The sequence below is a fragment of the Calonectris borealis genome, chromosome 12 (assembly GCF_964195595.1).
Source record: "Calonectris borealis chromosome 12, bCalBor7.hap1.2, whole genome shotgun sequence".
Lineage (NCBI taxonomy): Eukaryota > Metazoa > Chordata > Aves > Procellariiformes > Procellariidae > Calonectris > Calonectris borealis.
The window spans coordinates 8,458,371-8,474,384 of NC_134323.1; the positions used below are offsets into that span (position 1 = coordinate 8,458,371).

Sequence of the window (16,014 nt, forward strand, 5' to 3'; positions counted from 1 at the left end):
TTGTAATGTGCTTTCCCTGAAAACAGCATCAAGACTAGCTTTAACATTAAATGCAAAGCAGACAGGCGTGGTACAGTACTACAGCAGGCTGGCTTCCATCAGCCTCTTACAACTGCGCCAGAGGAGATGGGATTGCTGCTAAGGAACGATCCAGCGAGACTTTGCTTTTGTAAACGGCTATAAACAGATTTTATATCCAGAATGTGGAGAATTAATACAACTTAGCTCTTTTCTCAAATTACACTTACTGGAAGAACAAGGCCTCTTAGTGTAATTTCTCCTGTCATGGCTACATCTGAACACACCAGCCGCCCACTGAAGAGTGAAGCAAGACAGGTTACTATGGTAACACCAGCAGATGGTCCATCTTTTGTGACAGCTCCAGCTGGGAAGTGCAGATGGATGTCAGTGTTGTCAAGGAGATCAAAACTTCCAGAAGCTTAAGGAAAAAAAGAATGGTTTGAATGTGAAAAATCTAAACCCATTTTGTTCCTGGTCTTTATTCTTTAAAGCCCACCAGAGAACTGAAAGTCTTAGCACTAGTTTTTAACAGTAGGCTGAAAAAACAACACTATGTTGCAGAGGCCCTAGAAAAACAAACAGAAAGAAAACCCAACAAGCTTTCCTACATCCAGATTCCCAGACAAAACCGTAACAAGTTAACCCATAAGGCTCAGCATTTGCATGTGTTGGGAAATTCAGAGTGGGGATTAAGGTAGAAATCAAGGAATTCCTACATGGAAATTTTAGGTTTTTTATGTCACAAACCATAAATGTCAATTTTCAGAGAACATACCATAAAATCAACACTCCACAGAAACCCAGTATTGACCACTATTAAGAAGTAAATATCTCATTTACATCTTTTCACCTTACTTAACCTGTAGGACATAACAGTGTAAACTACAGAGGTAAATGCATATACAGGTAATGCCAGCAGCATTCATACATTGATTCAATTTAGTTTTTTAACTATCTAAACTTCCATAAATAATGACAGATACTGGACAATTACTTGACTATTCAGCAGATGATCAAACTAGAAAGCACATTTCTAGAACTCCTGGGAGGTTCAAACAAAAAACAAGAGTTACAAAAGAACTGTTACTGCAGTTCAACAGCTGCCATGCAAACCCAACTAATTCTCAAAATATTAAAACTTAGACTACGAAAACCTGCTTTTAACAGAAACTGTGTCTTAATTTTAGAAGACGACTACAGACTTGTGTATCCATATCTACATCAGAAAGTACTGCTGTAAAGCTTGAATGTAAAAATGAGTAAGAGGCAGTGTCTGCCACAGCTAAGGAGAAGCACCTCGGCACAGAGGCTGTCCACAGCCTTCCGGGTTGTTGCAGGGAGGCACCGGCCAGGGTGGGAGAATCTGCAGTGACAACTCGTGTTCTGCCTAGACTGACCTGTTTGCAGGCCACTATCGCCTCAGCTGGGCAGGAATCAGGAAAAGAACTACAAAAAAGGATCTCTAGAGCTGATTTCATCTTCAGTGCAGCACTGATTGCTGGAAAACCCTTCCTCGGTTAAGGCAACACTTCATACGTTTCCACAGTGAGTACAAGTAACTTCCACTGTTACTCAGCAATGTTACAATCCGCTGAATTATTGAAAAATATCAAGTTTTAGGACATTTAATTTCCATACAATATTAATGCTTCCTTTATGTGCATCCCGGCAGTAAGAGGCCAATGGCTGCATACAATCTCTATGATGCAATACAGCTATGCATGGTTCGTCATTTTTTCCCAACCTACCGTTGGTTAGCTGGTATCTCTTTGCATTGCTGCGCAACCAGCTAATGGCAAGATGCGCCGACTCCTTCATAACATCTCCGAGCTGGCCAGTCAAAGTAAGCTGACCTTCTCCATCCATGCGACTAGCTTCTACAAACATGATCTCTCCCCCTAAGGGAGTCCAAGCCAAGCCTATGGCTACTCCTGGCTGACTTAAGCGTTCAGACACCTGGAGGAAAATAACAGAGGAAACAGTTTAGGAAACAGTCATAACAAAACTATTGCAAAAACAATTTGGTAGTTGATTTTAAAACAACTGTACCCATTAAAACACAAAAGTTAAGCCCCAGTGTCTGATCTCTTTTTTTTTTTTTTTAATGCAGCAGTAATTCTGCCTTATGTGTAAACATTAATTACAGAATAGGAGCCGTATGTGACTGCTTAGCTTAAGGCAATGGCAAACATCTGGGTATATCATTTTTGAAACCCTCCCCACTCCCAAAAGTTCAATGAGAATCTTTCTCTTCAACGGACTTCAAGTATTTAGTCAATCCTGACTGAATGCTTATATGACTTAATCCATCTGCTAGAGGTATATTTGCCCTACTCTGTTTGTTACTTACACAAAAAAGCCAGTTTTGCTCCCGAATGTTACCTAAAAGCCTTTTTAAAGGAGGTTGCGTTGCCTGAACTAGTCAGACAACGCACTGATTTTTGTTTATTGCAAACATTTATAAATAATTTTGTATAATGAAAACACGAGTCTGCTAGCAGGCTAGATATGAAAGAGGATGGGAAAACTCACTGACTCCCATTAGTAATTACAAGTAGTTAAGCAAGCTCTACCCCGCACAAGACTATGATCTACTTATCTAAAAGTCTGCCTATGCCCAGTTACTGATGAGAGTAACGGAGGTCTCTGAATCCCAGTCTCTGTGTTTAAGAGAAGGAAAAAGAGGCAGGATGTCTTCCACGAAAGGTCCAGGGTTTGATTTTTTTTTTCCTTTGTCTGAGAGAGTCTTTTAGAATATACAGAAAGTCCTTTTGTCTTCCTGAGCTTCAAGGAGATGAAGAAACCCCGATGAAAGATCATACAGCTATTCAGCATGTTCTGAACTACTAAGTTATGTATTTATTACGAGGCAGAAAAGAGACTGGATGAATTTTTACTGTGTCAGGCAGTGACTAGAGCAAAAGACAAATACTCCTTTGTTAAATAAAGCGATAGGCCCATTTTAAAATAATTTTGTCTCTTACTGAAATGCAGAATCGGAAGTTAATTTGATTCATTCCTGAAAGGGATGAATTCTTCATTAAACTGTTTAGAGAATTTAAAGAAATGTTTCATTTCTTGGATAGAAAACAAGTCAAAGGAGCCTCACAACAGAACCATAGGAAAAGAATTCCAATTCTGAAATCTGCATTTCTAGTTACATTAACATTTCTCAAACTATTTTTTTCCCTTCTAAGCACATTTAACATTCCATTTTATACTACTTGCAAATCCAGAGCAATAGACTGGGTTTTTCCCTCTAGCATCAACTCATTCTGCACTGCACAGCCTACCATAATCTCAATGCTTTCATTTTGTTTCTTCCCAAGAGTTAGCAGAGAAGTAAACTAATCAGACTTTGTGCAGACACTGAAAAGGCAAAGCTCTGTATACACAAAGTTGACTTGCTTTTAACCATCAGCGCAGCTGCAAGATCAGAGAAATCTGTACAGAAGCCTGCACAGTCGTGTACCTTAGGTCCGGAGGCGGAAATACTTGTACAGCTCTGCTGTGAGCTGGCTGTGTTAGAAATACTTCCATTTGTGAGCTTCAAAGATAGATAAAGTTATTAAATATTCTAGTCCCTTACTAAAATGCCTCTCTGTAAGCCCACTAGAAATGCTGCTGCGAGTCCCCAAGTAGTACACGGGCCTGAAGTTTTGTAAGTCAAAGAGCAGCAGTGGATTACCTAAGCAGAACAACATAGCCTCCCATGAGATTATCAGAATAAGAACTCTCTTCCTAAATAGGAGCCAAACATTAACATTTCAGTATTAGGCTGAAATCCATCCCCATCATAAAAATAAAATAAAAATCAAGACCATAAAATTCTTAATGCTAGTTTCTCTCTCCTGTTTCACAAATAGAAAACGGCTTCCTTTATGCAGTAAGAGTGAACAACTATTCACTCTACAGCTGGTACCTCTGGTTACTGGCCAAAAAGAGATGCACATTTTAAATAAATAAGCTCATTTACAAACACACAAGTTGTGCTACTTGTAGCTGTAGACAACTCAGATATCTGACAGGAACAACTTGCTCATGCAAGAGAATTGGTGAAGCAAAAAAAAAAAGCATTTAAAGTCCTACAAAATGAAATTAAATATACATGCTTCTTGTTATAATTTCTGGTTTTGTATCACATGCTTTGCCAAATGCTATACTGAACAATCAAATGCTGTCTTCTAAGTTTGATGACTAAGATTCAAAATGTGACCCTTGCTCAGGATCTCTGTTTCTTGGTTTGAGGGAAATTAGCACACCGCAGAGGCGCAGTGCAAGTAGTGCCAACTCTGGCTACAGCAAAGCTATGCTGGTACAGGAGCTCCTGGCGCAACGAGACTCCAGCCCTCAGGAGAGACCAGCAGCAGAGGCCCGTGGGACTGGTGTTACACTCCCGGATCTGGCTGCCAACCAGGTAAGTTAGTAACTATACTGATCTCACGCTAAAGCAAAGGAAGCCACACAGCCCCTCTCCTTGGTTCTCTTGTGGCTCTCAGTTATCTACATATTTTGAACGACATCATGCCATTTGCTTTTATTAGCATAATTTAGCTAGAACGGCTGTTTCTTTTTCTAGCATTTAAGAAAATTGTACATAATAGAGTGTTTCACTTTTATGATATCAAAATACCTCATCTTACCAAGCATTTTCATTTTTGTTAACATAAGTTTCTATATCCATTCCCTGTATTTTATTACTTACAGTGACTTACTCTGATTAGCTTAGTAATTGCTTAGTAATTCAGGTTAACAAAATCAATTCATCCTGCTTACGCTGAAATCCAACAACATTGAAGCATTCTCCTTTACACGTGAGATAATCCTGTATTTTGGCAACCTCTCATGGTTTCAAACATTTCGAGTATAATGAACAAAAGTAACTGTCCGTACCCTCTCCCATCCCAAAGTAGCCATCAACAAGGTTTGTTGGTTTGGGATTTTTTGTTTTCTTTTCCTTTTTTTGGACTCGATGTTAGCACTGGCTCTAACTGTGTATCAATTCAAAACAGTTTACAGACTAATTCCACTGTTTGAGAGCTCAGGGGCAGAAAATAGCGAACATGACTAAAGATCAAAAAACAAGTGGTTCTAAAGACTCATAATTTATCTCACCTCAGCACAAACTCCTTCCTCTACCCTCAGACTAGGTAGGTACCTCCTCCTACTTTCACAAGTAAGTTGAGATCTCGTAAGAGAAACTAGGTGTGTAGTAAGTGTTAATCACCTTTCGACCATCGTTCTTCGCACTAACTGGTAGACTCAGAGGCCAGCAACTTCTCTTGCTGTGCTACTAGAGACTGTTCTACCCCTGCTGCAACCTCCTCACCTGAACGTTAACTGATGCGTGTTGACAGGCGTATGTCTAGAGAACGCCCTGGCAGCTTTGATAACCATCTTCAGAAAAGACCCCTGAAAATCCCTAAAAACACACACACACAAAACCCCATACAATCATACAATACCTAGTGGAAAGTGCATTATATTACATTAAACATACCTATGAAGTGTTACAGTGAGCTCCACAAGACTCAATCACTCCTGGCACCTCTGAATAATTTCTTCTCACAAAAAGTCAGAAGAATTTAAATCAGAAAAAATCCTTACTTATACTTTTTAAACAACTTCAATTAAAAATGACCATTAGAATCAGCTGATGACTGGTCAGGTCTGTCAGATGATGAGAGAAGAGGTCACTGACCTGCATAAACAATCTTGTTTTTTGAAAATTTTTGTAGATGAGACCAACCCAGCTACGATTTAGCTGTAATCTGAGTAGACGAACATATTGTCAGATACTTTTTAGCTGCCTGGACACCGCAAAATTAAAGTCTTAACATTTAGCGCAGTCATTCATTTTAAAATATTTAAGGTTATTCCAAGATAAAGGAAAAGAGACATCCGCAAGTCCGCAGTTTTGGAGTTACTTTGTAAGTCAGCATAACTGGCAAAAAGCTATTAAGTCACTGATTCATAATGGGAAGATGAGAACCAGTCCTAAGTTACTTGCTGGCCTTTAGCATCTTTGTTATCCTTCCACAGGTTCTCCCAATCTAACTGTACAAACCTTTTTTCTAGTCTACTCTTCTGATGCATTCCCTAGCAAACCACTGCAGGCAAAATATATAACAGCAGCTTCCCTTTAAGGGAGGAGGATTTCCCAGAAGTATCACCACAAGACTGGTATTTCTTAGATGAAAATGCCTATCTAAACCCGTGCTTTGTACAGGTTTTGCTTCTAAAAGATAACCTAATTCGTTCCTTAATTAGAATTGTGTATGTCCCATGAAATAGAGCTTCTTTTATGGCATCTGCACTTTCAGTTCCTAGAATAGGTAATTTCACTGACCTAGAGCTTCTGTCACTTCAACTTCACTCACATTATGAGGATACCGACTAATTCTGATGGGCCTTCCTGTGGTGCCAATAATGTTGTTGTTAACTGAACAGAACTAAAGGTTGAAAGAAAAGGGGGGGGGGGGAGTTAAAATCCAAGTCAAAAGAGAAATACTTCATTATAAACACTCTGGATATGTTATAAATCCTTTCCCCCAAAAGAGTGCTGTGCTGAAACATTTCATTAAATCTTTTACACTTTAAACTACTGTCAAGATTATTCTTCCAAAGCTTTACTGTGTGATCTATTCCAACATTTGTTCTGTACGGTGACACATAAGATTATTTATTTGTGATAAATGAATTAATCCTACAAGTATGAGCCGAGTCTTCTGTCATGCCCTTCTGCTGGGAGACCTCTGCAGAAAATATACAAGCAATGCACTGAAAAGGTGAAAGATGAATCACTTATTTTAAGGTATTCCCTGAAGGACAACATATCAATTAAGTCATGTCATGTTTTCAGTTGTATTTCCTCAGTCTCATCCAAATTCTGACATGGTGGCTGCCTCCGTTGCATCTTTATTTCAACTAATTATAAATGGCAAAATGCAGGTCAAAGGTGAAGCTTTAAAGACTAGATATTGAGAGAGAGACACACTGCAGACTACAAAACCAGAAAAAACACCAGTAGCCAATCTGAAACGCCTGTCATTGAGACAGGAGCGATACTCTTCATTTGAAAGAACTTTGGGGGCACTTGAGAAAATTTGGAGAAATAATAGGTTAGTTGGGAAAATTCATTAAAACAGGAGTTATGTGGCTATCCGAGCAATTTACATTGAAAAAATCATAAAGTGTGTACTGAAAAATATTTACTCATTAATAAATACAGCAAATAGTACATGAAAATAAATCCTGAGCTGCTGAGGGAATTGATGCTGTGTGGATTCATTTCTAGTTCTATTTATACACTACTTAATTTGCCTGCTAAATATGGAAACGTTTAAAAAACTTTTGATACACAAGTCAAAAGCTTCAGTCAGTCTTACTTCAGCTTATATAGGCCAGCAGATCCATGAAATGCTTATATGTATATTCATGGCAACTGTTCATGCAAAAAAACCTGCCCAACCCAGCACTCATGTATTTGTGTATTTGGAATTAAGAACCACACTTTAAAAATTTTACTTGCACTACTTACTCCTGTAGAAAAAGGACAGAATAGCAGAAATTATTTGCCAACACAGCCACGCTACCAAATTTAAATGAATAATCAACTCCAGAAAAAGTTCAAAACTAGGCAGAACATCTAACGAAGGTCACATATTAGCATATTTCTTGGCCTACAATCTAAGTTTTAAAAAGTATGATAAGCTCATATTTATTTAATTCTACTCTTGATTGGGAAGTAGGAGTACAGTTGCAAGTGACCAGAACTTTTGTACAAATCTACAAAATTCAATTTATTTTTTAGCACCTTTATGAAACTAATAAACACCATTTGTAGAAATCAGAGTAGTGGCTTGAATATTAAGTTCAATTTACTACAATGGCTTTATGTGCATCTGCAATTCAAGCACTAAAAAGCCAAATGATCCTGCAGTGCTTTAGCTCCAAAGACCAGATATCTGAAGGACATAACATACCTCAAAATGAAAATTTGAATAGAATGTTATTTCTCTGAAAAAAAGTCCACATGCTATTTTCCAGTAATTGTTTCCAAAAGTCAGGTAGCGAGAAAAAGATAGACAGATTAGTAAAAATTTCCATAGGAGTATTACAAGTGATCTGATGGCTACAGTCATTCCAAATCAATCTTAAGTATATCCACGCTACCTTCTTAATTAAAATAGCCTTGAACTGTCTTGTGTGATTTTATTGTTGGGTATAGCGACTTCTGACGGATGAAAAGAAAGAACGTAAGTTGCTTACAATAAAGTCATTTGCCTAAAGAGCAATCTCTTCTAATTTCTGAAAGTAAAGAAAATAAATCAGAACACAAATGACCAATATGAAAAAACTCAGCCAAGAGAGTCGTAACGTCCTGCTCTATTGATCACTTGATCTTCCTTGCCTCCCATTCCCCCCAACTCCCACTGCTACCATCATCCTCCTCTAACACAATCAATAATGCTGTCTTCCTTCAACTTGTTTCCTCATTTCTGTCTCTTCATTAAGAATCTCTTCCACGATAAAATCTTCGTATCAAAAAACCTCAGTTCAGGTCTGAAAACTGACTCATTCCTTAATGATCATTCATTTTCTCCTGGTTTCCCCACATATCTTGTCCCCTTTTTGTCCTCCAAATCCCACTGGAGTCTAGTTCTCTCATCTAGGAGAGAAGAATTATCACAGGAAAGTTCTTAAAAGTTTGAATTTTGTCTCTTCTGGAGGTTTTTCCCTTCATTTCTATTTTCTCCATAACTTACTGGTTCACTGATCTTTTCTCCAGGATAAATACAGAAAAAATTTAGCGTTCCATCAGCAACTGGTTTCCTGTAATAGTGTTATATATGCTACTTATACTTGGTCAGTTCACCTGGACCTGAAGTAAAGCAGAGAATAACTGCAATGTAAATGGTGAAAAGAGAATCCCAAACTAACAAACTATTTTAATTGATGGTATTTTCACAGAATGTAGCAAAATATAGATGGGGGAAAGAAAAAATTCTGGAATATGCCTACTGAGGAACAGAGCTGGTACTAGGAAGCTGGAGGTGCCTGACTGATCATAAAACATTTTTAATAGCTAAGAGTCACATTAATCTAAAGAATGTCTGAGAACTTCTGGTGCAAACTGAAGTGGTTTTAATACCCAAAAATGCCGACTGGCTTTAAGGAGGTATGTGGGACAGTCCTTAACACAGCTGCCTCAGAGATGGGATTCCTAGGTTCTACTTTTGGCTTCTTTCCCAAGACCACCAAACATCCCCCAAACAAAAGCAAAGTTGTTATAAACTAAAAAAACACCACCACATTCTTAAGCACTGCTGCAGGCATCTTTGCTAACAGAAAGTCATGCCATTATGTTATTTACGTACTCTGAATTAAAACAAAATAAAACAAAAACTTCTTTAGGTGAAAAAACACTTGGTGGAACACAAAGAAACACAGTTCTGTTACTAATACATTTTTTAAGAAGTTAACATTGTATAAACTCAGTCAATAGCAATAAAATAGACAACTAGTCAAACCAGACAAAAACAGCAGCCAGGCAGAAACAAATGAGGATGTTACCTCCATTTCATACATGGGTGGCCCCAGGATATCTTTTAAAGCATGGAAATCAATTAAAATTGGCATTTCAGGTGGCAGAGCCAGGTCAGCTGTGTCACTGATGGATTCTGGTTTTGCGTCTTCTGTGACATGCTCTTTGCAATCTAAGAGAAGAAAATCTAATTTAGTATTTGTGGCAGTCTTTCTTGACACAGGAATTAAAAAAAATCATGACAGAAAAATAAAATACTCAAAGAAATGCTCAGAAAGTTCATGAAAGTGTGCTTAAACTATCTTTCACAAAAATCTTGTCAAATTAAAGATAATATGGCATCAAATTTAATTATTAAGCCTAAACATGTTCTAACTGTTCAGCAAAGATAATAAATCTAGAGCACTGACAGAGATGCAACTGACTTGCTTAAATGCATTTTGAACTAAGTCAAATAGCAAAACACATTAAGTTCATTTAGGACTTTGCACTTTTCATCAGATTGGTGCACAAAAACAGTATTTGTAGGAGATGATCATGTTTAATGTAGCGTAATATAGACTATAGGGCTGAATGTGGAAATACTGAAAGTTTAGTAACTACTGTTCTTTTTACGTACCTTTACAACTGTGCTCTCTGTGGTCTCTTTCCGCAAGGATTTAAATGCTTAACTTCTGACACTAATAATTAAGTCTGTCAAATAAAGTAGGAGTATTTTGGCCAGATTTACATACATTGCTTTGCCACATGGCTGCATGACTTATAGCTAGCTTGCATCACATTCAGTAACATCTCGTTTCCCAGTATCCAACAAGGATAGCGTAACTTGCTGCTCTGTAACTGCCTTCCTCTCTCCACACCCCAATCCCTCGCACACGTACGCTCAACACCAGCTGACCGGGCACTGGAGAACCTGCTGCATGTAGGTCACACAGAAACCAGCTCCCCTGAACCCTAGCTCACCCAGCCCTGGTGTGCCGCCTCCTTCCAGGCTGTCAGATGGAACCACCACCCCAACACAGCACAGCCCACCTTCGTTGCAGCCTATGCAGCACGTATTCTGACATTACGCATTTTACTTTGATTTTTGTCTCTTATGACTATTATGGCTTTACTCAATCATACAATGGTTTGGGTTGGAAGGGAGCTTTAAAGATCACCTAGTCCAACCTCCCCCGCCATAGGCAGGGACACCTTTCACTAGGTCAGGTTGCTTAATTCACAAAATTGACGTCCCTCATTTGTTCAACAACCAGTTCGGCACACAGCATATACAGTCCTTGCTAGTGGAAAAACCTCAAACAATTTCAGTACAACAACTTCATCTACAGCTTTTGTCTTGAAATATTATGCTTACACAGGGCTCTGCTCTTCTCTTTGTTGGATGAGATATTTCTAGGGTGCTTGACGAATAACCCCTAGCAGCAAAAAATTCCTCAAAGATCAAATTATTAGGCATTTTCAGAAATACCTACAGGTGTGATATACTCTTCAGGAAGGGCTATAAAATCTGACACTTTTGAATGCAATATACTCAAGCATCACCCAGAAGGGACCACATAATTAAAGCAATAGTTACGGATTCAAAAGTGTGCTCTTTCCTTCCTCCATTTATAGTATGATTGTATTTCTTACCTATACAATTGTTTCCCTAGCAGAATTTCCTTAAAATTTCTGTTTTCTCTACAAATGTGTTTTCGATACAAAAGTGAACTGTAATGGGGACCCTATAAATATCAAAGCCTCAAAATTGTTTTAAACCAGACTGCACAGCCAGTTGTTTGCATGAATAACTTCAAGAACTTAAACATCATTTGTACTAGGCCTACACTGCACATTTACTTAAGCGACTGTATACAGAAGGAGAATGTAAGCAGAGTCATTTCCCCACAGAATTTGATCCAGATGCAAAAGGCTCATTACCATTTTCTTGAAAGCCCTAAGCAATATTTTAGTGAAACATATATCAGAGAAATGAAAAATACTTGAACAATCCAGATGTTTCTAAGGTTCTGTGGCAGTTTTATGGCAGTGCCTCCCAGCCCTGAGGCTGCCATTATGAGAAGCATTGTACACATACATATAGTGAAGATATTTCTTCCCACCCCAAAAACACAAGCCTAAGATACATTTAAAGCGATAGCCTATCTTACGCAGGAATGTACACTGAGCTTCAAGACTTCTGCACCATATCTTGGGGAATTACCCGCTGTTGCTTCCTTTCTTTGAATTCTTTTTTACTTTCAACGAAGAAGCTGTCTTCCTTTGCATATTAATGCATGCACAATAATTGAAGATCCAGCAACTTAAACAATTATAGAAAAACACAAATCACTGATCTAACCTATTTAATATAACATTAAGAGGTGTTCTGTGCTGCAAAAGTAATTCTTGGAATGGATGAGGAGAGAATGTCTCCTTTCACAAGATACAAACTATCCTTTTATTAACCCTGATATATAAAGGCTTTTTTACAGTTAATTTTGTTGCAGTGCAATTCTCACTAATGCCTTCATACAGTATCAAGGAAAACATTCTACATCACTATTACCATAATAACACCAACTCAATTTTCATTCACGACTCAAATCTAATAGTTATTATCCAACAGACACTAATCTTTCCATTGTACAACTCATTGCTCCATGCATAAATCCCATTCCCTTACTGTAAACACTGCCTTAGTCAGATGGCCCTCCTGTTGTTCCATCATGTCTCTATATTTTTGTTGAACTACTATTTCTGTACATAATAAATTCAAATACATAAATACTAGCAAGTCTAGGAAACACAACCCTGCATGCTATTCTTGCAACTCTGACTGCAATTTCAACACTACGGATTTTCAAAACCTGAGTAATTTGATACGTCAATTCATATTTTAAAACAAAACTGAGTTTAAAAACAACTGTTTTTGTTCTATACCAAGATTTTACTGCCTAACAAACACATTTTTCCATTTCCGCTTGCTCTTATTTCGCCTAGTTCTACGTATACAGCTGAAGGAGAGAGATGTCTCATAAACAAATCAGCAGGTAATTTTTGAGGCCACCGGCCCTATTAAAAGAATCAGAAACTCTTTCTTTAAGTTTATGTAATCTAATTAGTAGACCCCATTTTATAAATATGTAACAATAACAAAGTCCAGAATTTTTCTAAAAATATTAACCTAAATTCTGACATTATCTAATTTTCTATAAAAGCATACAGTGATGTTCCAAAATATAATTACATACACTAACTTTTTCTTTGAAGGAAAAAACATTTTTTCGTCACCTTTACAGAAGTGCTGAGTATGAAGAATCTATAAAGATGCAAGTAATTGAGATTTCCATTAATGATGACAAATACATGTTCCCTACCTATGCCAGATGAATAGCCATACAAGTTAAATGACACATTTATCTAAAACAAGACAGTTAAATTCAAGTTTCCGTAAACAGAACTTTTGGTTAGGACCACAGGTTAATCATCTTACATTTTGAGTTAAGTTGGGGAAATAAGCTAAAATGTCAAAGAAGTGCCCTTAACAGAGCTCCACACTGCACTGGGGGAACCACCTGCTGATCTACTACTACATTACTGCTTAAACAAAACAAGCATGGTACTGAGTTGTTTTAACATTTAAAAATTGGAAAAACTAAAACAAACAAACAAACAAAAAACCCCCCACCAAAAACCCAACAAACACCCCTCTCCCCAAAAAATCTAAAAAGCAACCAATCAACCACAGAACATTAAGTTTGTAAAATTTTCAGAGCAGAATCTGCAGCTACTCATCAAAGATCACGACAATGTTCCTCAGGAATTTGCCTTTGCAAGTTCCCAAAACAAAACAAAATCTTGCATGTAAATACTGGATTTGTAAGGAAATGGACTCCTAAGAAAACATACTGACAATGAACTAATATGTAATTCAGGATTTAATCTAAAAAGGAACTCCATGGCACAAAGACAAAGATTTAAGAATTTAAGACTGCTACTTTCTTCCAGAGATATAATGGAAATGAGTGAATAGAAGAGCCTAAAACTTCCTCAACATGTAGCAATTTCTCAGCTCCTCATAAAATGTATTTAAATTAAGCACTAGTAATACATAAGTCTTAAACCTAAAGATTTCTAGCCATACTTACTGGCCAAGATAGAAGAATATAATAGAAACCTAAAATTTTTAAACAGCTTTTAACATAACATATTCTGATTTGCTGAATTGCTATGAAGAGGTATAAAAAAAGAACATAAGCATGAAAGAAAAGGTTTCAAGTTTGTTGGCAATTAAAGGGAAAATAGCATGTTCTTTTTTCTCAGCTGATTTACTAGCAGATGCTTCAGCTAGTAAATCAGACCCAGAATTATTTTAGCCCCTCCAAACTGACTTACAAACTCCACAAAACTGCAGTTAGGTAGGAAAGAATGAGATTGCCCTTGTTGGACCACAGTCCACATTCAAAGCCAGGGATAACATGAAACTACATCTTAAAAGCAACTTTCCATTGTCCAACTTAAATCTTATGCACTACATACTTGGGAAGTGTTACTTCCCAAAGATTTTCTTTTGGAATGGAACTCCTTCCTGGGACCCCAATCCTACTAATGCTTACTTGTATACTTAAATTTAATGCTATGTGCTTTATTCCCCACAGGATCAGAAAATTTCTCTTTTCACAAAATAATTACATTCCATCAATTTTGATCTAGAATAACAACATGTACTTGAAGCACTTGAATTTGAGGTTTTCATGCAGGAATATTTAGATAAATTAACATGGTAAAAAAATAGTTTGTATATAAACCCAACTTTTTGTAACATTTATGCCTCTTTGGCCTAAAACAGAAAAGACATTCCAAGCAATTTTTAGAAAGAACCACATATTACAGTCTGCAGAACTGATAAGTATACTAACGCCAGCACAGCTGAGCTCAAACTTGAGTGCCCACAGTCATACCACCACAGGATTTATGCTGATCAGATTTCATAAACTCATTTCGCAGCACTATGGGAGATCCCATGCTCTGGAAGTGCTGAGTTTTGACTAGAACATCGAATAGGTCACTTTTTGCAATAGCAGTCATGTTAGCCCAGCTGTATTAAGGCCCTTATACATACTAAAAACAAGCGAAACTCCCCACAGTCATGCATAATAATGTTTTGTGAATAAAATGCATTATGCCCAAAAGTTGAGGGAGGGAGAGTAAAGACTACATGTTTCAGTTCACAATGACCACTTCAGTCAAACTTGCATTTAAACTCAAAAGCAAGTGTTGTTTCATCCTCAAGGAGTAGAACAAAGTGTATTGTATTACTGGGTTATGGAAATGTTTAAGTATTTTCAAAGCCTTGGTTTCAACATAGACAGAATCCTCATTTAATCACTTCTAGTTATTAAATATTACCTGTCCTAAACCTCCTTTCAAGTCTGAATTAGACAAATCATTTTTCACTCTGGGTTTCAACTGTCGTATCATGATATGATGCCTTAGTGCACAGTTGCTGCATTGTATTCTCAAGGCAGTTGCACTAAAATAGGAAGGAGAGTTTCACATATTTTTGTGACTCCTAGAATTTCTTCTAGTGTCAAAGACTAGATGAGTGTCTCATAAATCTTAGATAGTGTTTCAGTAAAATATCAGATAAAATATCAGTGTTACTGTACACAAGGATGACTCCCTGGAGAGGTCTGAAAAATGACTCCATTTGCTTTTGCTGAAGTTCACTGTACAAATTCAACGACTGACGCAAACTAACACTCCTCCACTTGCCAACTTCATCATAAAGCGCAGGAGTCAAAGGAGCGAGAAAGGCAATACAAAGCTGCCAGTGTATTTCAGTCATGCATTTTTGGAAAGTGCTAAACACAGCTTGACAGCATATCTCCTAGCATCAGTTCTGCTATAGCAGGTATCCTCCATTTTTAGAGCCTACTATCAAACAGTGTCAAAAGCCTGATGTTTACAAAGCCTTGAAAACAGATGCTCCACTTTGAGTTAATAATCTGATATAATCAATATAATGATGGAAATTTTGCGGTTCTACCACCTAATGACTTTCAACTTTTATTACAAACCCACAAGCCAGAAGGCACTCAGCTGAATAAACACAATAGGCACCATGTTACTATTCTGATATGCTATGAATCATATACAAATTATGCTTTAGCAAGTTAGAATCTACAAGGCAAGCCTGTAGCTTGCTCTCTCATATTCACAACTCATGACATGTGAATGCACTAACTGCAGAGTCTCAATCCCACATCAGTAACTGACAAATGTGTAAAGCAAAAATGAATTATAGGTCTTTCTATACAGATAAAGAAAAAAAAAAATCAAGAAATAATTCTAAATGAAACTATTAAGAGACAACAACTTGATTAACTATTATTCCAGAGTAATTCATTATACGAAATAAAAATTCATCATCGCTATGCACAACTGCACAAATGTCCACT

The 16,014-nt window shown here is 37.3% G+C and overlaps 1 protein-coding gene and 1 long non-coding RNA gene across 2 annotated transcripts in view; one reads left to right on the forward strand and one right to left on the reverse strand.

Moving 5' to 3' along the window:
• Positions 1-16,014, reverse strand: part of LONP2 (lon peptidase 2, peroxisomal) — a 48,816-nt gene that overhangs the window by 6,356 nt on the left and 26,446 nt on the right. Inside the window, exons 12-14 of the mRNA XM_075161224.1 lie at positions 9,598-9,740; positions 1,770-1,977; positions 249-439 (exon numbers count right to left, since the gene is read on the reverse strand). Of these exons, the coding sequence (XP_075017325.1) occupies positions 249-439; positions 1,770-1,977; positions 9,598-9,740 (542 nt within the window). The remainder of the gene's footprint in view (positions 1-248; positions 440-1,769; positions 1,978-9,597; positions 9,741-16,014) is intronic.
• The window catches only part of LOC142087231 (uncharacterized), a 29,001-nt gene continuing 17,215 nt past the window's right edge, over positions 4,229-16,014 (forward strand). The window contains exons 1-2 of the long non-coding RNA XR_012675385.1: positions 4,229-4,438; positions 12,554-12,603. This is a non-coding gene — a long non-coding RNA (uncharacterized LOC142087231). The remainder of the gene's footprint in view (positions 4,439-12,553; positions 12,604-16,014) is intronic.